This window comes from Scylla paramamosain, unplaced genomic scaffold (genome assembly GCF_035594125.1).
Source record: "Scylla paramamosain isolate STU-SP2022 unplaced genomic scaffold, ASM3559412v1 Contig4, whole genome shotgun sequence".
Taxonomy (NCBI): Eukaryota; Metazoa; Arthropoda; class Malacostraca; order Decapoda; family Portunidae; genus Scylla; species Scylla paramamosain.
In genome coordinates, this window is record NW_026973669.1 from 2,194,140 (window position 1) to 2,216,500 (window position 22,361).

The 22,361-nt window shown below is 45.9% G+C and overlaps 3 protein-coding genes across 6 annotated transcripts; 2 read left to right on the forward strand and 1 right to left on the reverse strand.

Annotated features, from left to right (window-relative positions):
- The first annotated feature begins 802 nt into the window (after positions 1 to 802).
- LOC135096508 (p53 and DNA damage-regulated protein 1-like) lies at positions 803 to 9,471 on the forward strand. 4 transcript variants are annotated; one of them, XM_063998042.1, is made up of 4 exons: positions 831 to 1,205; positions 1,427 to 1,582; positions 7,349 to 7,618; positions 8,430 to 9,471. In XM_063998042.1, exons 3-4 carry the CDS (start codon positions 7,372 to 7,374, stop codon positions 8,591 to 8,593), a joined length of 411 nt encoding a protein of 136 aa, XP_063854112.1. In that variant the 5' UTR covers positions 831 to 1,205; positions 1,427 to 1,582; positions 7,349 to 7,371; the 3' UTR covers positions 8,594 to 9,471. The 4 variants fall into 4 exon arrangements, with proteins under 4 accessions (XP_063854111.1, XP_063854110.1, XP_063854112.1 ...); XM_063998043.1 differs by having other exon boundaries at positions 831 to 1,166; XM_063998041.1 differs by lacking the exons at positions 7,349 to 7,618; positions 8,430 to 9,471 and adding an exon at positions 4,067 to 5,587 and having other exon boundaries at positions 803 to 1,166.
- On the reverse strand, positions 9,464 to 15,837 carry LOC135096509 (large ribosomal subunit protein bL12m-like). Its single transcript, XM_063998044.1, has 5 exons — positions 15,654 to 15,837; positions 14,809 to 14,902; positions 14,445 to 14,603; positions 10,659 to 10,802; positions 9,464 to 9,810 (listed from the first exon to the last, which is right to left on the reverse strand). The coding sequence occupies exons 1-5, from the start codon at positions 15,710 to 15,712 to the stop codon at positions 9,694 to 9,696; spliced, it is 573 nt and encodes a 190-aa protein (XP_063854114.1). The 5' UTR covers positions 15,713 to 15,837; the 3' UTR covers positions 9,464 to 9,693.
- Positions 15,838 to 19,488: 3,651 nt separating this feature from the next.
- LOC135096388 (sex-determining region Y protein-like) lies at positions 19,489 to 21,677 on the forward strand. The gene is made up of 3 exons (XM_063997856.1): positions 19,489 to 20,001; positions 20,663 to 20,743; positions 20,871 to 21,677. Exons 1-3 carry the CDS (start codon positions 19,754 to 19,756, stop codon positions 21,319 to 21,321), a joined length of 780 nt encoding a protein of 259 aa, XP_063853926.1. The 5' UTR covers positions 19,489 to 19,753; the 3' UTR covers positions 21,322 to 21,677.
- Positions 21,678 to 22,361: the final 684 nt, after the last annotated feature.

Below are 22,361 nucleotides of genomic sequence, written 5' to 3' on the forward strand. Positions count from 1 at the left end.
CCTCCTCAGGTTCCCCCAACTAGCAGAGGCAAAACGCCAGAGGCACCTTCGCTTAGGGGGATCCTGAGGAGGGATTGGAGCGATAAGACAAGATAAAGATATGAGATTGTGATCGGAGGAGCCCAACAGAGAAGAAAGGGTGACAGCATAAGCAGAAGGATTAGAGGTCAGGAAAAGGTCAAGAATGTTGGGCGTATCTCCAAGACGGTCAGGAATACGAGTAGGGTGTTGCACCAATTGCTCTAGGTCGTGGAGGATAGCAAAGATGAAGACTAGTTCACCAGGATGGTCAGTGAAGGGAGAGGAAAGCCAAAGCTGGTGGTGAACACTGAAGTCTCCAAGAATGGAGATCTCTGCAAAAGGGAAGAGGGTCAGAATGTGCTCCACTTTGGAAGTTAAGTAGTCAAAGAATTTCTAATAGTCAGAGGAGTTAGGTGAGAGGTATACAGCACAGATAAATTTAGTTTGAGAGTGACTCTGTAGTCGTAGCCAGATGGTGGAAAACTCAGAAGATTTAAGAGCGTGGGCACGAGAGCAGGTTAAGTAGTTGCGCACATAGGCGCAACATCCAGCTTTGGATTGAAAATGAGGATAGAGGAAGTAGGAGGGAAAAGAAAAGGGGCTACTGTCAATTGCCTCAGACACGTGAGTTTCAGTGAGGAAAAGAAGATGAGGTTTAGTAGAGGAGAGGTGGTGTTCTACAGATTGAGAATTAGATCTAAGACCGCGAATGTTGCAGAAGTTAATGAAGAAAAAGTTTAAGACAAACAAACAAAAAGTATCCCTTTCCATTCAAGGTCAACAATGTCTTTGATCACCTTCACTGTTCAACAGTCCTGTACGCAGGGTTGACGGGTGCAACCACCGGTCACACCGATCACAACGTATGGGACCATCCACATCATTCAAACTGCATGTGCCGCAGGACACTTCAGCACACGCGTCACGCAGCACCAGTTCCGACTGTTAGCTTAAATTAGACGAGTGGGCAAGATCAGCTGACGCGCCAGATGACGAGAGCGCCGACGGTCTCCCAAAACAGAAGACCGAAGAGCGTCCCTTCCACGCACAGCAGGTAGACTGACCTTCCGTCATCCCCAAGCAACGGTGCTGACCACCAAGAGATACCAAGCTTAGAAGAGTACAGGGAGTAATCCTGCAGCGCTGTAAGCACCAGAAGGGAAGCCATTACAGGCTGAAATAAGGTCAGAGAAGGGATAAATATGAGAGGAAGGACTTGATGGATCATTTGGGGATGTTTATTTGTATATTTTTAGCTATTTATTTATTAAAGCTGTTATTTGTTGTTCTGGTGCTATCTGTATACGAGGCTGGCAATCCCACACGGGGTGGCCCAGACAAAGCACCTCACACACACACACACACACACACACACTAATAATAATTATCTATGTTTCTGTACCAGGCCAGCTCAGCAGAACCTGATGGGCTAACCTGCCAGCAGCTTGCACTTTCGTGAAACCTGCTCAGTCCCCAGCGTGTCCTGCTCAGTCCCCAGCAGAGCGAGAGTACACTCCTGGGGTGCCGCCGCCAGACGCAGCCCACGCCCCCAGTAAGGCAGGTACGAGAAGGAACACTCCACTCACTATATCCTATTGGGACAACTAACCTGCAATAGGAAATGCATGGAAGAAATGTGAAACTGGTGAATTATTTTGACACCATAAGAAAAGGGTTATTCCTCAGTTAGGAAAATAAGTAAAATAATAATGAAAAAAAAAATGAGTTTTGCATTTTCATCACTCAGACTTATGCAAGGTTACAGCACCACAGGGTTAGGTTAGACCTCCAAAATGGTAGGTAGAGCCCCACAGAGTTAGGTTACAACTCCACAGGGTTAGGTTAGGTTAAGCTAAAGCTCTACAGGGTTAGGTTAGGTTAGAGCCCCACAGGTTTAATAGAGCCCTGCACAGTTATGCTAGGTTAGGTTAGAGCTCTGCAGGGTTAGACTGGCTACATTCATCACTTTCCCAGTGCATGCTTCTGCTGGGTCCTTTCGGGTTGTTTACTGCGACACTCGTGGGACCTGCATTGTGACGAGACTTGAGTGTGAGTGTGACATTGTAATGAGGCGTCTGAATCATGTCACGGCACGGGAGGTTTCTTGGGCTGTGACCGGGTTGCGTTCTTCCGCCACTCGGCACAGGTCTGAACTGCCTCAGTGAGCATCTGCAGTGTGTCTGTCACTGCCTGGTGCTGGTGCTGTAGTACATCCACCACACAACAGGATTACTCTACCTGCAAGCAAACACAGGCAGAACACACATTAAGAAGTAATGCAACACAGCCACCCCTGGTGACCCCCGGTGGTGAGGTGCCAGACAACCCATGGACAGCCAGTGCTCCCCTCCACCCTGTGGCTGCCCCTTGGTGCCCATTCCCTGCCACCACTCACAGTGACACCTTCACTTGTCCCACGGCCTTGCCTCACCAAACCCCTGAACTGGGAGGAAATTGCAAAATGTATCTTTTTCATCATTAACTTTCATGTAGAAGCTTGTAAAGACTTGACACACTGCTTCCGCTGCTGCTAATTGTTTTGTGTCAGTGAAGGGCTTAACAGCACCTCTGAGCCTCCAAGCCCTTGCTCAAGTCAACAATAACTGCATGTACATGGCTACAATCAAAAGCTTTTCGTCTCATCAACTCCTCTCCTCTAACTGACTGTCTTCAGCCTCTCTCTCACTGCCGCAATGTTGCATCTCTAGCTGTCTTCTACCGCTATTTTCATGCTAGCTGCTCTTCTGATCTTGCTAACTGCATGCCTCCCCTCCTTCCGCGGCCTCGCTGCACAAGACTTTCTTCTTTCTCTCACCCCTATTCTGTCCACCTCTCTAATGCAAGAGTTAACCAGTATTCTCAATCATTCATCCCTTTCTCTGGTAAACTCTGGAACTCCCTGCCTGCTTCTGTATTTCCACCTTCCTATGACTTGAATTCCCTCAAGAGGGAGGCTTCAACACACTTGACCACTGCTTTGACCCTTTTATGGGACTGCCATTTCAGTGGGCATTTTTTTTATTGGATTTTTGTTGCCCTTCCTACATAGAAAAAAAAAAAAACATATCACCAGTTAACCAAAGAAAATAAATAAAAAAAGTGATAAGCACAGGTAGGCTGCCTCTCATCACTGCTTGTTTGAATCTGCGGAAAAATGAAACTGGGGAGACCAAAGCCGTGCCTGACGCAGGAAGGCTGTGCACCAGTAACAACACCAGCCCAGGGGAGTGCACACAGACAAGCAAAGCAGGCCAGACCATCATATTAAAGGCCTCCCTGTCATAAATTAGCCAGAAACATTTGTATTTTCTATTTCCACGCCTAAAAGATTAAAGAGATACGACTGGGGGGGCTCTCCAAGAAGGTGGCCAAGAATGTGTAGCGCATTGGGGTTGTGAGGAAGTGGTGTGAGGATGGACTTGTAAACTGTGGGCTGCAAGTGAGCAAGGCGCCAACACAGCATCCTGACCACTGGGAGTCCACAGGTGTTGTGTGAGGAGACCCTTGAAGAGACACCACACAGTTACGACCCTTGGTGATGCACTGGCGAAACAGAAAAATAATAAAAGTTAAAAGATACAGCTCATAAGGAACATGACTACTCCATAGAAGTTAATGCAAATTGAAAGTAGAGAAAAAAAAAAATACAATTTGCAAGAAACCTGACGTCTCCTTGCAAACTGAAAAAGTCCATTGAAGAAAGAAGAGAGAGAGAGAGAGAGAGAGAGAGAGAGAGAGAGAGAGAGAGAGAGAGAGAAAGAGAGAGAGAGAGAGAGAGAGAGAGAGAGAGAGAGAGAGAGAGAGAGAGAGAGAGAGAGAGAGAGAGAGAGAGAGAGAGTTATAAAAAAATTGACATTAAAATCAAGTAGAAGTTAATGCAAACTGAAACTACCACAGGAAGTTCATTGAAGAAAGATAAAGAAAGAGAGAGCAAGAGAGAGAGAGAAAGAGAGAGAGAGTTATAAAAAGTTGACAAAACCCCAAACATATTCATAGTTTGGTGTGTGCGGCTTTACTACCCTTCTGATATGCACCCCCCTTGCAGAACGACAGACGAGGAGAGGAATGTGGAAGATGACAGAGAGAGGAGAGGCAGAATGGCAGACAACAAGATAAACAAGGACCATGACAGAGAGAGGAGAGGCAGAATGGCAGAGGAGAGGAGCAAGGAAGACAACAGAGAGAAAACAACAAAGGATAGAGAACATGAGGACACCCAGCAGCCCTTGTGGAACCCCTCAGCACCGTACCTCAAGTGGAAGGTGTTTGTGAGGGGAAAGGACTCCACTTTACAAGGCAGAGGCACGTGCGGGGATGAGCAAGAGGACAGCGAAGAGGACCACTTGACACCAGCACATGGGGAGGCCACCAGGAGCTTCTATGAGAATATTGTGAGACAGGGAGACACACAAAGGGACAGAAGACAGGGGCACAGCAGCACAGACACATGCAGGGAGGGAGACACAGAGAGAGACAGCCACACACGCAAACATGGTCATAGACAGACGCACACACGCGGACAAGACACTGAGGAGAGAGATAGACACAGAAAAACAGACTTAACTAAAGATAGACAGCCAGACACACGCACACAAGACACTACAAACAGCACTCACATCTCTCTTCCCCACACACAACCCACACACACCCCTCCTCTGGGCCCACAGCACACCCACACAGCCCTCCGCCTTGCCCAGAATGGCGACACGGCTGGCTTGTCCACAATGCTTGATGAGGGACTGAATGTAAACACAAGAGACAGCTATGGATGGTCGCTGCTCATGGTGGCTGCCTGTGCTGGGGCTGCCGACACTGTGAGGACCCTACTGACCCGAGGGGCAAGAACCGGGTACAGGGACGCGCGGGGCAACACAGCGCTGTACCTGGCGACAATGAGGGGCCACAGGGAAGTGACAGAGATGCTGATTAAGGCAAACAAACGGACAAACAAACAAACAGTGCGCAGAGTGGGACGTGAAAGCCGTGAAAATTCAAGTACAGGTTCCAGCTCGTCAGGGAGGGAAGAAGAGGAGGAGGAGTACTTCTGCGACACATGTGAGGTGTTGGTGAAGGAGAGAGAGAGGACGAGACACAAGGCATCCATCGTACACCAGTTTAAGACGACAACAGGACAGACACGCACACAGTATGGGATCCCACCATCTAACCGAGGCTACCAGCTGTTAGTAGGGCAGGGCTGGGATGCAGATGGGGGCTTGGGGTCTGAACAGCAGGGCCTCAAGTTTCCTGTGAAGACTGTGCTGAAGAGAGACAGGAAGGGGTTAGGGGCAGGCCAAGGGATGCCGAGGGTGACACATTTTGGCCCTGGGGATGCTGGTGCGGTGAAGAGGACCCGAGGAAGTGTTGGGAGGGTGGAGCGCATTGCCACCATCAGCAGGAGAGAGGCCAGGCAGAGGAAGGTGAAGGAGCAGAAAGAGGAGATTAGATTAAGAAGAATGCTGAATGAACCAGATTTCTGAATTTCTCTCTCTCTCTCTCTCTCTCTCTCTCTCTCTCTCTCTCTCTCTCTCTCTCTCTCTCTCTCTCTCTCTCTCTCTCTCTCTCTCTCTCTCTCTCTCTCTCTCTCTCTCTCTCTCTCTCTCTCTCTCTCATAATTTTCCTGCAATTAGAATATAGGAAACAAAAGTTATATAGTAAAAAAATAAATAGATATATAATTATGCAATGCTTTATCATAATGGCTGTTTATATTTTTGTCTAATAAAACTTACCAAACTTAACATTGGTGGTTTTATGAGTCTTTTTAGCAGGTTCTGGTGGAAGTTGGTGGGGTTTTCAAGGGTGTTTTCATGGTTCCAGTGGTTCAACAGGCTATAGTGGAAGTTATTTGGGTTTTCAAGGTTGTTTTCACGGTTCTAGTGGCTGTTTCAATATGACAGCTATACACTTATACACAAGGGTTGGTGCAGAAGCCATCAGACCTACACGTGGCAGTCCCTGTATGAAACACACCTGCTTGTTTCCACCTGTCATCCCCATTCAAAAATTTGTCTAATCTTTTAAAGCTTCCTAATGACTCAGGCTAACTTACTAACTGCCTGATTACTGAGTCTGGTCTACTCATCTACCACTTCATTTGAGAACCAACTCCTCCTTTTTTTTAATCTAATCATATTTACATCTGAAATAGCAGTGCAAGTTATGTTGTTACGTTAGTATGTTAGGTTAAGTTCTCATGTTAAGTCTGTTCCATTCATCCACCACTTTCTGAGAACCATCCTATCCTATCTGCTCTTTTTCAGTCTAATATTTGTATCTCAAAGTATAGTGTGTAGTTATTATCTTGGTATGTTATGTTATATTAAGTTGTCACTGAGTCTGTTCTCATGTTAAGTCTGTTCCATTCATTCACCACTTTCTGAGAACCATTCTATCCTAACTGCTCTTTTTCAGTCTAATATTTGTATCTCAAAGTAAAGTGGTAGTTATTATCTTGGTATGTTATGTTATGTTAAGTTGTCACCGAGTCTGTTCCATTCAATCACCACTTTCTGAGAACCATCCTATCCTAACTGCTCTTTTTCAGTCTAATATTTGTATCTCAAAGTAAAGTGTGTAGTTATTATATTGGTATGTCATGTTCTGTTAAGTTGTCACTGAGTCTGTTCTCATGTTAAGTCTGTTCCATTCAATCACCACTTTCTGAGAACCTTCCTATCCTATGTGCTCTTTTTCAGTTTAATATTTGTATCTCAAAGTATAGTGTGTAGTTATTATCTTGGTATGTCATGTTCTGTTAAGTTGTCACTGAGTCTGTTCCATTCACTCACCACTTTCTGAGAACCTTCCCATCCTATCTGCTCTTTTTCAGTCTAATATTTGTATCTCAAAGTAAAGTGGTAGTTATTATCTTCGTATGTCATGTTCTGTTAAGTTGTCACCAAGTCTGTTCCATTCATCAATCACTCTACTTGATAATGAACCCTTCCTGTCTTATTTTTTTTAATCAAATTGTACATTTATGTCTCAAAATAGAACAGTGGGGAGAAGGAGGAAGGGGAGGAGGAGGAGGAGAAGGAGGGAAAATGGAAAGAAAAGTTAATGGGAGAGAAGTTACCTTTTTAATATTACCTACCTGTAATAAAACTAAAAATAAATAAATAAATAAATGCAGGTAATGTGAAAAATGTAAGATTAAAGGTCACATTATTATGGTGTGTTGCAGTGTTAAAGTCTTGCTGTCACTTGGTCTATTAGAAAACTAACACCTGTTTTTCTGTTTTTAAAATCTAACTGCACATTCACATCACAAAATAGAGTGAGGGACATGATGTTATGTCACGTCAAACTCTCACACCACCAACAGGCAGCAGCAGCAGCAGCAGCAGCATGGCCAAGAGTCCGGAGGTTGTGCAGCAGTATCTGGAGGAGGTGGAGGCAGCTGCCGAGGACGTGCTGAGCGACCGCCAGGAGATCATTACACTGGACCGTCGCAGGAACACCAACCGAGAGGCCCTGAGGCAGCTGGCGGGTGACGGTGGGGCTGGCAAGGGGCCTGACTCTCGGATGTGGATATGCGTGGGTAACATGTTTCTCCGGATGCCGAGGGGCTTTGTGAAGGACAGCATTGAGAAAGGTACAGCTGGGGAAGGTCTGGTTTGAGAGAAAGGTGTGGCTGGAGAAGGTCTGCTTTGAAAGGTGTGGCTGGTAAGGTCTGGTTTGGGAGAAAGGTGTGGCTGGAGAAGGTCTGCTTTGAAAGGTGTGGCTGGAGAAGGTCTGATTTGAAAGGTGTGGCTGGAGAAAGTCTGGTTTGAGATAAAGGTGTTGCTGGAGAAGGTCTGCTTTGAAAGGTGTGGCTGGTAAGGTCTGGTTTGAGATAAAGGTGTGGCTGGAGAAGGTCTGCTTTGAAAGGTGTGGCTGGTAAGGTCTGGTTTGAGATAAAGGTGTTGCTGGAGAAGGTCTGCTTTGAAAGGTGTGGCTGGTAAGGTCTGGTTTGGGAGAAAGGTGTGGCTGGAGAAGGTCTGCTTTGAAAGGTGTGGCTGGTAAGGTCTGGTTTGAGATAAAGGTGTGGCTGGAGAAGGTCTGCTTTGAAAGGTGTGGCTGGAGAAGGTCTACTTTGAAAGGTGTGGCTGGAGAAAGTCTGGTTTGAGATAAAGGTGTTGCTGGAGGTCTGCTTTGAAAGGTGTGGCTGGTAAGGTCTGGTTTGGGAGAAAGGTGTGGCTGGAGAAGGTCTGCTTTGAAAGGTGTGGCTGGTAAGGTCTGGTTTGAGATAAAGGTGTGGCTGGAGAAGGTCTGCTTTGAAAGGTGTGGCTGGAGAAAGTCTGGTTTGAGATAAAGGTGTGGCTGGAGAAGGTCTGCTTTGAAAGGTGTGGTTGGTCTCTGCCTCTCCTTCACATCCTCCTTCTCTCTCTCTCTCTCTCTCTACTGACACCCTCTTTCCCCCACAGAACAGAAGCACCTTATCACTGAAATAAACAACCTTCGCAACGGTTTACGCAGCAAAGTCAACCTCCTCAACGATCTAGAGCACAAGCAGGCCACCATCGGAACTTCCCTCAAGCCACTTTCCCCTGATGAGTGGCAGGCAGTACAGCAGGTGATGGGAAAGTAGGTAGGCAGGATGATGGGCTGAGGTGAAGGTGATGCGGTTAGGTTAGAGGTGTAGGCAAGTTAGGGTATTGGAAAGGAAGTGATGAAGGGTTAGGGAGGTTTAAAGGGTAGGTGGTGACGGTAAAGGGTTACGTTACAGAGGTAGATAGGCGGGGAATGGGTACTAGGAAGGCAAGGCAGTGAAGGCAGGGACCGGCATCTCAGTGGGTTTTTTTTCTATTAGATTTTGTTGCCCTTGGCCAGTGTCCCTCCTGCATTAAAAAAAAAAAAAGTGAAGTGATAGGACAAGGTGATGGGAGGAAGGCAAGGCAGTGAAGAGTGATAGGTTAAGGTGATAGGGTTCAGTTAGGGAGGTAGTCATGCAGGGAATGGTCCACTTTACAACAGGCTGGCAGTCCTACATTAGGCAGCCCAGACAAGGTACCACACACACACACAGCCCCTAGTGGAGAGGACAGTCTGGTGGACCACCCTGCAGCACACCAGGAGCTTAGGCACACCACAGCTGCCAGTCTTGAGGTATTTAAATCCAGTTTCCTCCACACAGCACAAGAGTATGGTAACACTGGCACTAAGCAACACTCATTCATCAATTTACCCAAGTGTTTGTGCTTAAATATATGGCAGGTTTATGTTTTATTGATTTACAAGGTGCCACATGCTGTAATCTTATTTCATATATTAGCAGTAAATACAATTGTACATTTGAAAACCTGGGTATTTGGGAAGTGTTACCATTATTGGCTGACAAGATAACCTCGTGTAGTAATCGTAGTATCTTAGAAATAATTAAAGATCTCACTGGAATTACAAGACAGACAATGAGGAAGAAAGAAATGCACCAAGTGGGCAAGACAATAAAAATCTAAGAATAATTACGGTTAGATTTTTATTTACAAAACTTAACGCATTCTAAAAACAGTGGTGTGTGTGTGTGTGTGTGTGTGTGTGTGTGTGTGTGTGTGTGTGACAGAAACAACTGGAGGAGACTCATATATGACACCAGCTTGGGAATATGACGAAAGTAGTACCTAGTTGTGTGTGTGTGTGTGTGTGTGTGTGTGTGTGTGTGTGTGTGTGTGTGTGTGTGTGTGTGCGTGTCTACTCTATAACACACTCAGCCCCCACAGCCTTGAAAGCTTCCAGCAAAGCCTCGGCCTCGTCCTTGGGGATGTCACTCTTCACCACACACGGACAGCTTTCCACAAACTTCTTGGCCTGAGAGAGCGAGAGAGAGAGAGAGAGAAAAGTTTATATTCTTAAAAGCTTTACTGCTAATGGGGTGGTTTTCAAAGGCTACAAAAATTAAAAACTGCACTCTTATGAGCGTTTCCTCTCATTGATGGTGCAGACTCTTACATGAACCAGAATGTGACAGAATGAGCGAGGGAGAGGGACACCGGTATTCTTCACTCTGGGCTCTCAAAGAGGCACAAAGATGAAAAATTGTGTTTCTGGGAGTGGTTTCTCTCACTGATACTGCAGAATCTTTTGTACACTAACCAGAATGTGACAGAAAGAGAGAGAGGTAGAGGGACACCGGTATTCTTCACTCTGGGCTCTCAAAGTGGCACAAAGATGAAAAATTGTGTTTCTGGGAGTGGTTTCTCTCACTGATACTGCAGAATCTTTTGTACACTAAGCAGAATGTGACAGAAAGAGAGAGAGGTAGAGGGCTCTTCACTCTGGGCTCTAAAAGTTGTTTTTGAAGGCTACAAAGATGAAAAATTGTGTTCTTATGAGCATTTCCTCACTGACAAAGCAGAACCCTTCCTAACCCTACCCACAGTCATCAAAACACTTGAAAACCAGTAACTTCCACTCCAGCCTGTTAAAAGTTGGTAAGATGAAATGCTGAGATGTTCAGGATAAAAACCAGAGAGAGAGAGAGAGAGAGAGAGAGAGAGAGAGAGAGAGAGAGAGAGAGAGAGAGAGAGAGAAAATTAATAAGAGGAGATAGTCATTAATGAAGAGGAGGATATAGAAAACAGAGAAGATTGAAATAAAAAAAACGTACATGGGGAATGAGAGAGAGAGAGAGAGAGAGAGAGAACTAAGTGACCTACCTGCACCAAGTTAAATCCTTCCAGCTTGGCTTTGACCTCCTTGATGAGAGCGACCTTCTTAGTCTCATCAAACTTGTTCATTTTGAGAGTAAAACTGGTCTGCACCTTGGCGGGAGCTGCCATCTCCTCGTCATCCTCTTCCTCCTGGTGTGGTGGCCAAGGGAGAACACAGCAGCATAAGAACACAACGGTTGGTGCAGGAAGCCATCAGAACACAAGGGTTGGCGAAGGAAAAAAGAAAATAAGGGTTGGCGCAGGAATCCATCAGGCCTACATGCGGCAGTCCCGGTAAAGCTGTCAGGCCCACTTAAAAACACAAAGGTTGGTGCAGAGAGCCGTCAGGCCAACACGTGGCAGCCCCTGTGTAAAGTGTACCTATCTATTTGCACCTGTCATCCTCATCCATAAATTTGACTAATAAGAAGTCATATTCAAGGACAGGACAAAAATGTTCAATCCAGGTCTTTAAGAACGTGCAAATTTTGTGTTCATAAGCTGCAACTTCATCAAGAACCACAATGATAACAATGACAATACCATCAAAGAAGGAATGTCCCAGCTCACATTCAATGACAGGACAAACTATTCAATCCACATCTTTAAAAACATGCAAATTTTGTGTTCGTAAGCTGTAACCTCAACAAGAACAAGAAAAGCAAGAATAACTAGGATGCTGATGTACTGCAGTGCTGGAATGAAAGGCAAGATTTATTAGTTCCTCAGCAAACTTTCCCACTCCACACCAATCATTCAAGTCCCTGCATGTTCCCTCCGTGTGTGTGTGTGTGTGTGTGTGTGTGGGGCTTACCCGCCGGACAAGACTTGCCGGCCACAATGCAGGGTGTGTTGGGGAATAGTGAGGGGAAACAGTGGAAAGATTTGCAGAGTAATAAGTATTGGTGTGCAGTTAGTGATTCAAAGTGACTGTTCTGCTTTACACGGATGCACAAGTTTCTGAGTTTCAAAGCATCATGTAAGGTCTGGTCAAGTGTGTATGTTAGATGAGCGCACACCCTGAAGAAGTTATGTTAGATAGCAACACACATTGGGAAGTAACAGCAGGTGACACATTGGGAAGTAACAGCAGGTGACACAATAAAGTGAAATCTAACCTAACATTCCTTATAGACTGCACACCAGCTTCTTCCCAACACTGCAATACAACAACAAAGGACAACCCAGCTCACCTCGGCTTCCTGTGGCATGGCAGGGGAGTGAGAACAACAAGTTAGCCACCCATTACACACCTAACCCTTGATGGACCACCACCAACACCACCCACTGAACCTTCCAGCTCCAAAAAGACAGTCGTAAAATCACCGAACCTTGAACATACCACTCTCCTTATTAAAAACACTTGTATTCTTAAGCCTGATGACATTACTAAGCCTTCACTAGCCATGTGTATGTGCAAGCAATACAATACTGCAACTCCTCGGGCAATACTGGCTAAGATGCATCGTGAACTGAGGCAATGCAGTCACACTTCCTTGAGGCAACACTGAAGCTCCATGAAGTCAGAGAAATTAGTCATTTTGAGGAACAGTGATCAAGACAGGGCAAGTCACTCTGCCTCTATACCAGACTGGCAACCCCACCCACCCATCCACACCTACACACATACACACACACACTCTGCCCCATCAGACACTGGTGGAAAGGGACAATCTCATGGACCACCTTGCTACACCCCAAGGGCTTAAGCACACCACAGCTGGCCACACACACCCACAGCAAGGCCCCACAGCCCCTTCAAAAAGATCATTCCCTACCCTTTTTTTTTTTTTTTTTTTTTTATGTAGGAGTGACACTGGCCAAGGGCAACAAAAATCCAATAAAAAAAAAAATGCCCACTGAAATGCCAGTCCCACAAAAGGGTCAAAGCAGTGGTCAAAAATTGATGAATAAGTGTCTTGAAACCTCCCTCTTGAAGGAATTCAAGTCATAGGAAGGTGGAAATACAGAAGCAGGCAGGGAGTTCCAGAGTTTACCAGAGAAAGGGATGAATGATTGACAATACTGGTTAACTCTTGCATTAGAAAGGTGGATAGAATAGTGGTGAGAGAAAGAAGAAAGTGTTGTGCAGCGAGGCCGTGGAAGGAGGGGAGGCATGCAGTTAGCAAGATCAGAAGAGCAGTTAGCGTGAAAATAGCGGTAGAAGACAGCTAGATATGCAACATTGCGGCGGTGAGAGAGGGGCTGAAGACAGTCAGTTAGAGGAGAGGAGTTGATGAGATGAAAAGCTTTTAATTCCACCCTGTCTAGAAGAGCAGTATGAGTGGAACCCCCCCAGACATGTGAAGCATACTCCATACATGGACGGATAAGGCCCTTGTACAGAGTTAGCAGCTGGGGGGGTGAGAAAAACTGGCGGAGACGTCTCAGAACACCTAACTTCATACAAGCTGTTTTAGCTAGAGATGAGATGTGAAGTTTCCAGTTCAGATTATAAGTAAAGGACAGACCGAGGATGTTCAGTGTAAAAGAGGGGAACAGTTGAGTATCATTGAAGAAGAGGGGATAGTTGTCTGGAAGGTTGTGTCGAGTTGATAGATGGAGGAATTGAGTTTTTGAGGCATTGAACAATACCAAGTTTGCTCTACCCAATCAGAAATTTTAGAAAGATCAGAAGTCAAGCGTTCTGTGGCTTCCCTGTGTGATATATTTACCTCCTGAAGGGTTGGACGTCTATGAAAAGACGTGGAAAAGTGCAGGGTGGTATCATCAGCATAGGAGTGGATAGGACAAGAAGTTTGGTTTAGAAGATCATTAATGAATAATAAGAAGAGAGTGGGTGACAGGACAGAACCCTGAGGAACACCACTGCTAATAGATTTAGGAGAAGAACAGTGACCGTCTAACACAGAAGCAATAGAACGGTCAGAAAGGAAACTTGAGATGAAGTTACAGAGAGAAGGATAGAAACCGTAGGAGGGTAGTTTGGAAATCAAAGCTTTGTGCCAGACTCTATCAAAAGCTTTTGATATGTCCAAGGCAACAGCAAAAGTTTCACAAAAATCTCTAAAAGAGGATGACCAAGACTCAGTAAGGAAAGCCAGATCACCAGTAGAGCGTCCTTGACAGAACCCATACTGGCGATCAGATAGAAGGTTATGAAGTGATAGATATTTAAAAATCTTCCTGTTGAGGATAGATTCAAAAACTTTAGATAGGCAGGAAATTAAAGCAATAGGACAGTAGTTTGAGGGATTAGAACGGTCACCCTTTTAAGGAACAGGTTGAATGTAGGCAAACTTCCAGCAAGAAGGAAAGGTAGATGTTGACAGACAGAGCTGAAAGAGTTTGACTAAGCAAGGTGCAAGCACGGAGGCACAGTTTCGGAGAACAATAGGAGGGACCCCATCAGGTCCATAAGCCTTCCGAGGGTTTAGGCCAGCGAGAGCATGGAAAACATCATTGTGAAGAATTTTAATACGTGGCATGAAGTAGTCAGAGGATGGAGGAGAGGGAGGAACAAGCCCAGAATCGTCCAAGGTAGAGTTTTTAGCAAAGGTTTGAGCAAAGAGTTCAGCTTTAGAAATAGATGTGATAGCAGTGGTGCCATCTGGTTGAAGTAGAGGAAGGAAAGAAGAAGAAGCAAAGTTATTGGAGATAATTTTGGCTAGATGCCAGAAGTCACAAGGGGAGTTAGATCTTGAAAGGTTTTGACATTTTCTGTTAATGAAGTTTTTTGTATTTGGCTAGTCGGAGAACAGACTTGGCATGGTTCCGGGCAGGATAAACATCAACCTTGCATATCAATTACAAACAGACAGGCAGACAGACCTTTGCAGCAGCAGGGGCACCCATGGGAGCCCCGAAGGCCATGACCGGGGCGTCAGGGATGTTGAGGGTCTTCCGCAGGAGTTCATTAAGGTCGGCAACTTCTATAAGGGTAAGCTTGGAAATGTCTGACACGATGTTCTGAATCTTCTCGGGGTAAACCTGCCAAGGTGAAGATCTGGTGAGTGTTAGGTGACTTAAGTCCACACTTCACGCACACACACACACACACACACACAAACAGTACAGCTGCAGTGTTGCCATATCCCATGTCCTCACCTGCCTCAATTACTGCCACACACACACACACACACACACACACAGCAGGTTAGCACTCCCCACCATCAATACTCCAGTGGCACTTTACCTTAGGCATCCCCTCGGCTACTGGCACACTCAACGCCTCGGCACTCCGCCACCGCAGCTGTTGTCCGGCGCTGGCTCCTCTCCATGCCGTCTGTCTGTTGGCACCACAGTTAAAGTCAGGTGTGTATGTGTACCAAGGGTGGAGGAACACATTCATATTAATAATATATGCTGATGCAGTGATGGAATACTTGGTAACATTTCACTCTTTCACCAGTGTCTATTCCAGGCAAAAATTATCTTTTACTGGTAGTTTTCAGCCTGTTGTGAATTAATCTGCTTGTTATTTTTCCCGCAAATTATCAGTTTTTTTTTTTTTGTTTTTTGTTTTATACCCCTCACCACCCCCATCCCTTCAGAAACTAACAATTTAGAATAAAAAAAAAAAAAAAAACACACCAAGTCTACCAAGAATAGAAAATGTCTTTATCACAAACAAGTAGCAGCAGTAAGACTCCCTGGCGGTGTTACCCCTGAGAGGACCGACTGCTCTAACCTAACCTAACCACGTTGAGACCTGCCGAAACACTGAAGAGTACAGTTGTGTCCAGACCCATGCTTGTTTTGCTTCTTTCCAGTCGATATTTCGTAAACTGTTCTCCGTGTGACCAAACTATTTCATAAACTCTCATTAGCAAATTGTCAATAAACCTCTGTAAAAAGAATCTCAAGAAACTAAGGCGAGCCACACACTACTAGGGGGGAATAAGACCATTGGGAAAATATACGCAATGCTATAATACCACAGGGAGATTAGGCCACTGGGGAGGGGGTGGAATAAACAAGAAATTAACTGCCCCGCCGGCCGGTCCCTAGTCACCAGTCACCTCTCCTCAGCCCACACACCTCAGGCAACAGGTCAGCACCCCCGGGCCGGCAGCTGACACACTCCTGAGGGCCTGCATGGTAGTAGTGGTGGTGGTAGTAGTAATAAGGGAGCGAGGCCTGGTGCTGGGAAGAGAGGTCGAGATGGAAGGCTGCCCTGCTTTGCCGTGCGGTGTGGGAATCTTGTCTTTCTAACGGCACAACAATGTCAAGCTCAAAACTCAATGCGCTTTGTATCACCTCTATTTTTAAAAGACTCTACTTGAAGTTAAACGGGCTTTTAAGGGGATTTTTTTTTATGGTTCTGGTGGCAGATGAACAAAACTTCTATATCACTGACGGGAGAAATTCATGATAATCCGGGTAATTATCTCTGTGGCGTCTGAAAATAGTCTTGGTGAAGTGACGGGGTTTTTATTTATTTATTCTATTTATTATTATTTTTTTTTTACGGTAATGATGACAGATTAACTAGATTTCTATATCAATAATAGGAGAAACAGTCTTAAGAACCTGGCTAATCATCTCTGTGGCCTTTGAAAGTAGTCCTGGTGAAGTTATATGAGTTTTTATTTTATTATTTATTTACTTTTTTTTTTATGGTTCTGGTGGCAGATGAACAAAACTTCTATATCACTGACGGGAGAAATTCATGATAATCCGAGTAATTATCTCTGTGGCGTCTGAAAATAGTCTTGGTGAAGTGACGGGGTTTTTATTTATTTATTTTATTTATTTATTTTTTTACGGTAATGATGACAGATTAACTAGATTTCTGTATTAATAATAGGAGAAACAGTCTTAAGAACCTAACTAATCATCTCTGTGGCCTTTGAAAGTAGTCCTGGTGAAGTTATATGAGTTTTTATTTTATTATTTATTTACTTATTTATTTATTTTTTTTTTATGGTTCTGGTGGCAGATGAACAAAACTTCTACATCACTGACAGGAGAATTTCATGATAATCCGAGTAATTATCTCTGTGGCGTCTGAAAATAGTCTTGGTGAAGTGACGGGGTTTTTATTTATTTATTTTATTTATTTATTTTTTACGGTAATGATGACAGATTAACTAGATTTCTATATTAATAATAGGAGAAACAGTCTTAAGAACCTGGCTAATCATCTCTGTGGCCTTTGAAAGTAGTCCTGGTGAAGTTATATGAGTTTTTATTTTATTATTTATTTATTTTTTTTTTATGGTTCTGGTGGCAGATGAACAAAACTTCTATATCACTGACAGGAGAATTTCATGATAATCCGGGTAATTATCTCTGTGGTGTCTGAAAATAGCCGTGAAGTGACAGGGTTTTTTATTTTTATTTATTTATTTTATTTATTTATTTATTTTACGGAAGTGAGGAGAGACTAATTAGATTTCTATATTAATAATAGGAGAAACAGTCTTAAGAACCTAGCTAATCATCTCTGTGGCCTTTGAAAGTAGTCCTGGTGAAGTTATATGGGTTTTTAATTATTGTTATTATTATTATTATTATTATTATTATTATTATTATTATTATTATTATTATTATTTATTTTTATTTATTTATTTATTTTATCTATTTTTTTTTTTTAATAGTTGGTGACATATTAACTACGTAGATTTCTTCATTATTAACATGAGAAGCCAACTAATCCTCTGTGGCCTTTGAAAATAGTTGTGATGAGAGAGCAAAGGCGTTTCTGACTGCGGACCATTAAGGATAAATAATGATTACTCCTTAGCGGTCATCAACTGAGAGCCACACTGGGTCTGCCCGAGCAATATTGTCTTCATTCATAACAGTGCTACATTATCCATTAGGCTGACTATAGGCTGAAACTAGAGGAAGACCAACTCTTTGTATGTTAAATATTATGTTTTCGTTGTTACCCCATTAATTACTTCATGGGCAATATTATTGTAACAAACTGTACGAAAGGAGAGCGTGTGACTGGAGGTGCGGGGGCAGGCCAGAGGGAGCCGGAAGCCTCGGGCCTTGCCACGGGTTAATACGGCACTGCTCATGGGGTCTGTTTTCAAGGACCACAGGGATAAACAGACGTGTTCTAATGAGTGTTTTGGTGCAGAATCTTTGTAAAGCTATTGTTAGAATCAGGAGAATCCCAGTAACTTGCTCTACAGCCTGGTTGCCTCCGTGAGAGCCCCGAATATTATAGAATACATACTCTAGGGAAAGTATATAATCCAGCTGCCCTTTATCTGGTTGCCGCCACTAATATGAGGCCCGCGTGCTGGGCTGACACGCATAATCGTGCCACTTGTAGCGATGGAGGACTGAGGAGTGGCGGCGCGCGGCCCAGCTCAGCTTAATTCCGCCGATAATAACAGTTTTATTGCGCCTACTCACGCCGATCTTACTTTCGGAAAGTCTAATTCAGTTTCTTTGTGAAGGCAAGCCGACTCAGTTAATTAAATGTTCGGCAAGGGAAAATCATAAAATACGTGACAGCCAGCAGCCTGTCACTCCCGCCAGCCTCGCCGCGGTGCTCCGTCAAGCAGCTTAGCGGGCGGGAGGGGGGCGGCGTGCCTAGGGACTGTGTGCATGCTCACTGCAAAAAATTGGCACCACGGTTCATGGAAATGTTGCAGCTTTATTTTTGGTATAAGAAAGTTCAAGAGACGGTGTAGCATTGTTTGGCAACGCTTGGAAGTTGTATATTTAAGATTGGATATGATGTGTTGCGCAAGGTGTTAAGAAAGACGCCACGCCTCGCACACACTGCCTGCGTCAGGACACTCATCCTTCACCTTCCTCTCTTTGTTGGGCTTGGCTTCTTTTTTCCATCCCTAATTCGCCACATGACCTTGCCTTTTTTTTTTTTTTAATGGACAATTGATGACCTTTTTTCAACTCATGTCATCCTCTTAGTGTGCTGGTGGCCTCCCATCAGCACCTACTTGGTGCCCGCGCCTCAGCATGCGCTGGGCAGCGACGCGCGGCCAGCAGACTCGCCCGCCTCGAAGTGTCACGGCCGGTGAAAAAGTTTGTGGATTTGCTCCCCCTGACTTGGGGGTTGGGACTGTATGCAGCAGAGCGCTACACACCGCCGCACGTCCCTAGCAGTCAGTACGCTGCCGCTTGTCTTGCTACTAATGGTCTGAATTAATGCCTCAGTAACGTGCATGCGCCTCGTGCCGGCGGCCTTGGCGGTCATTTGAAAGAAGGGGAGAGAGGGGAATGCTAATCTGTTTCAAGCCGCCATTAATGATATTATGGAAATACGCACAATTTTAACATATACAAATCCAGTTTTGGTGCCTTGGATGCAGACGTGACAGGAAGTGTGCGCGCAGCATTATGGGCGATGGGGAGGGAAATCTGCGGCGACCATCATGCAGGCTCCGGGAGGTCACTTCCTGGCGGCGCGGTGCAGGTGGCGGCAGCAGCGGCAGCATGAGCACGGGCGAGGCGCACGTCAAGCGTCCCCTCAACGCCTTCATGGTGTGGGCGTGTGCGCGGCGCCGCCAGATCTCCGTGCAGCGGCCAGACGTGCCCAGCTCAGAAGTCTCCAAGATGCTTGGTAAGTCGCCCGCCGTGCCTCGCCTCGCAGCCACTCTTGTGTCACTGTCTTGCATGGGCGTCCCCGCAACACTGGCCCTTCTCTCTCTCTCTCTCTCTTCCTGCCGCAGCAACACAGGCTGGCCGTGCCTCGCCTCGCCGCCATTCTTGTGTCACTGTCTTGAATGGGCGTCCCCGCAACACCGCGCTCACTGCTGGCAGATCGCTGCGCCGCGCACGCCGCCACTGGGTTACCTGAGCGCGGTCGAAGCCTGTGTTGGTGTGGTGTGCACGCGGGCAGGAGGACGACAGTGAAGCACCACTGTTGCGAGAACGCCCCATCCACGATAGTTACAGAAGAGTGGCAGTGAGTCGAAACACTCAGCCTCTTGGTGTGGCAGGGAGACAAGATGGTCTGGTGTGGCGTTCACCAGGGAAGGATCCTAGCCACGCTCCGAGGGTGCAGGAAGGGCATCCACTTGCAATAACGATTCCCTAATGTTGAATCAAAGTACTCCGTGAGGAAGCAACGTCTCCGCCCTCAAACACTATGGGAGCCAGACGTCAAACCGGATCCATTTAAGGTCCGTTTTAGCGTGTGGTGGAATGGCAGGATGTCACTCGCTGGGCTTTTCAAGTTCAGGACCCTGTTGGTCACTCGTAGCTGTGAGTGTCGACGAGGCAGGGAAGGCGCCAAGGACAGGTGGAAGTTCTCAGATGTGCATGCAGGCGTGTGGGCGCTACCATTGCCCGCCACGCCACACGACCGTCTCTCACCGACTGTCTGTGTTCCAGGCGCAGAGTGGGCGAGCATGACCGAGGCTGAGAAGAGTCCCTTCTTTGCTGAGTCCAAGAGACTGAGGTGAGGCGTCCTGTGTGTGTGTGTGTGTGTGTGCGTGTGTTCCTTCATCTGTGTAGGATCTGTGCATTTTTTGTTTTGTTTTTTAAGGCGCCTTGCAAGCAGTTAGTGAGAAACATCGCGTGGTCTTTGTAGTTTTCGCGCGTCCATTCCTGCCGCGCTTTCCCTCGTGGCGCGCGGCATTTGAGTCTCCCTCTCTGCAAGACACCTCAAGGAGCATTGCTACACGCGGGTGCCAAGTCTTGCATTGCGTAAATAAGGAGAGATCATATAAATAACTTGTGTATTACAGAGACAAGGGATCAGGACGCGTTAAAGTTAAAAAAAAAAAAAAGAAAAAAAAAGTTCTTATTCTTCGTCACGCACGAGGGAGAGTTGCCAAGAGCACCGCTCCTCTCACTCTCCATTCGTGTTAACTCAGCTTGCGGCCTGTGTGGACTGACTCGCTACTCTTCATTGGCGTTATGGCTGTGTGGTGGTTAATGTGATGCGGCATAGTGTCTTGGCTGCTGTGTCGTGTTGTATGACTCTCTTCTCATGTTGACAGATTTCTGGCTGATGTGGACTGCCTTAGTCTTCTTATAGCGAGGTGGCTGACTCAGTTGTGTAGTGTTCAGTGTGGGCGTGTGGCGCGGGGTGGCTAACGCGGCGCTCCTTCCCTCAGGCTGCTGCACCGCAAGAAGTACCCGAACTACAAGTACCGGCCCAGACGCAAACCCAGAAAGCCAGCAGACCACCACGACGGGTGAGCAGGAGCCTTACGCATCCGTACAGCCTCCAGACACTGCCAGTGGCTGCAGGGGCCTCGGAAAAGGTTAGGTCAGGCGAGTTCTGTGAGTACCAGTCAACACTCCACTCTGCCTCCCCGCCAGGTCGTCGCCACAGTTCTCCGCGCCGCAGGGCCTGATGCAGGGCTTCCGCCCCTTCCTGGCGGCGACGCAGCAGGCGCCGGACAGCGCCGCGCTCTTCCAGCAGGGACTGCTGCGCCCTGCGACTCCTCCCCGCGCTGTCTTCGCCCCACACAGTCTACCAATGGGCGCATTTTCTTCCCTGACGCGCCCAGAGTGTCCCGCTGTGTACCCACCGCACTGCCAGCAGCTAGATGAGCTGGCCGGCTGCCCCGCGGCGCTCCTCGCGTCCTTCCCTGCACACCAGTGGTGCGCGTCCCTGCCCCTCCCGGCGCCTCAGCCAACACCCATCTCTGCTTGGGCGTCACAGGTCAGGCTGCCCTCGCCCCCCCGTCCCCTACACACCCACAACGAGGAGGTCACGCCTAACGTGTTCAGGCCGTGGGAGTGTGAGAAGACAGCCCAGGCTGAGTGACCAGTGACCACCAGGCAGCTCTCAACAAAACGTAACTTACTCCTGCTTAGTGTTAACTTGGTCTTGGGGATGTAAAGTTGTAAAGTAAACCTGTTTTAAGTAAGTAATGAAGTTTAGCCGACTAACAATAAACATTAAAAACTACAACACAGTAAAATAAATGAATAAATGTATAACTGTGTGTGTGTGTGTGTGTGTGTGTGTGGTGAGCCAGGAGTGTTCTGACAGGAGCACTGCACCGCTGCCGGTCAGCAGCCGGCGGCCGGCGCCGTCACGTGTGTGGTGCTGGACAGTGGACACCAGCGGTTGCCAGACTGGTCTTTTTTAGGCAAAAAGCCTTTTTTTTTTTTTTTTTTTTTCAAGCATTTGGTCTGAGGATATTTAGCTTGGCCTGATTATCAAACTGGCTTTTTTTTCTTTTGGCGTTTTCTTGAATATGTGGCTTAAATATATTCCATTTGGCTACAGTAAACTTATTTGTCACCCATGAGAAAACTTGTCTAAGTTAAATCGAATGTGTGTTTTCATTTGTTTTTCTTTCGTTATCATGGTAATCCATGCAATCTGTTCCATTTTCTTTCATTGCTGTTGAATAACAATAAGAGAAAATGGAACAAATCAACTGTTAGTGGCTATGGTTGGCTCAGTTTTGGCGTGAGTTTTGTTGTTTTTTGACGTGTCTGATGTAACTTTGTTAATGTGTAATGTTATGTTAATGAATAAGCCAGGAGTGTGTTGGTAGGGCACTGTCTATAGAAATACAGTATATTGTGTTGTGGTGAGTTAAATTGGTAAAATCGTTTTCCATTCACTGAAAGTGATCGTTCTGATTGTTTGTATTTGTGTTGAAAGGAAAAACAAAAAAGAAAAAAAAACATGGTTTAGGACAGTGTGGTCCAACTGCGGGCCCGTTGATTTGGTGTGGCCAGCGAGCACTCCTTCATTAAATTTATGATATGAAAATAATACTTAAAATGCATTTAACTATGGTCAAATGTGTGGAATAATAACGATTATTAATAGCTTGTCGTGACATTGCT

Coding starts and splice junctions, on each gene's coding strand:
- LOC135096509 (XM_063998044.1), bottom strand. CDS start 15,712: ATGCAGGCCCTCAGGAGTGTGTCAGCTGCCGGCCCGGGGGTGCTGACC. Junction 14,604..14,808: donor TAGCCGAGGGGATGCCTAAG/GTAAAGTGCCAC, acceptor TCACCTTGGCAG/GTTTACCCCGAGAAGATTCA. Junction 10,803..14,444: donor GTGCCCCTGCTGCTGCAAAG/GTCTGTCTGCCT, acceptor CCACCACACCAG/GAGGAAGAGGATGACGAGGA.
- LOC135096508 (XM_063998041.1), top strand. CDS start 4,119: ATGGCAGACAACAAGATAAACAAGGACCATGACAGAGAGAGGAGAGGC.
- LOC135096388 (XM_063997856.1), top strand. CDS start 19,754: ATGTCACTCGCTGGGCTTTTCAAGTTCAGGACCCTGTTGGTCACTCGT. Junction 20,002..20,662: donor GCTGAGTCCAAGAGACTGAG/GTGAGGCGTCCT, acceptor TCCTTCCCTCAG/GCTGCTGCACCGCAAGAAGT. Junction 20,744..20,870: donor CCAGCAGACCACCACGACGG/GTGAGCAGGAGC, acceptor CCTCCCCGCCAG/GTCGTCGCCACAGTTCTCCG.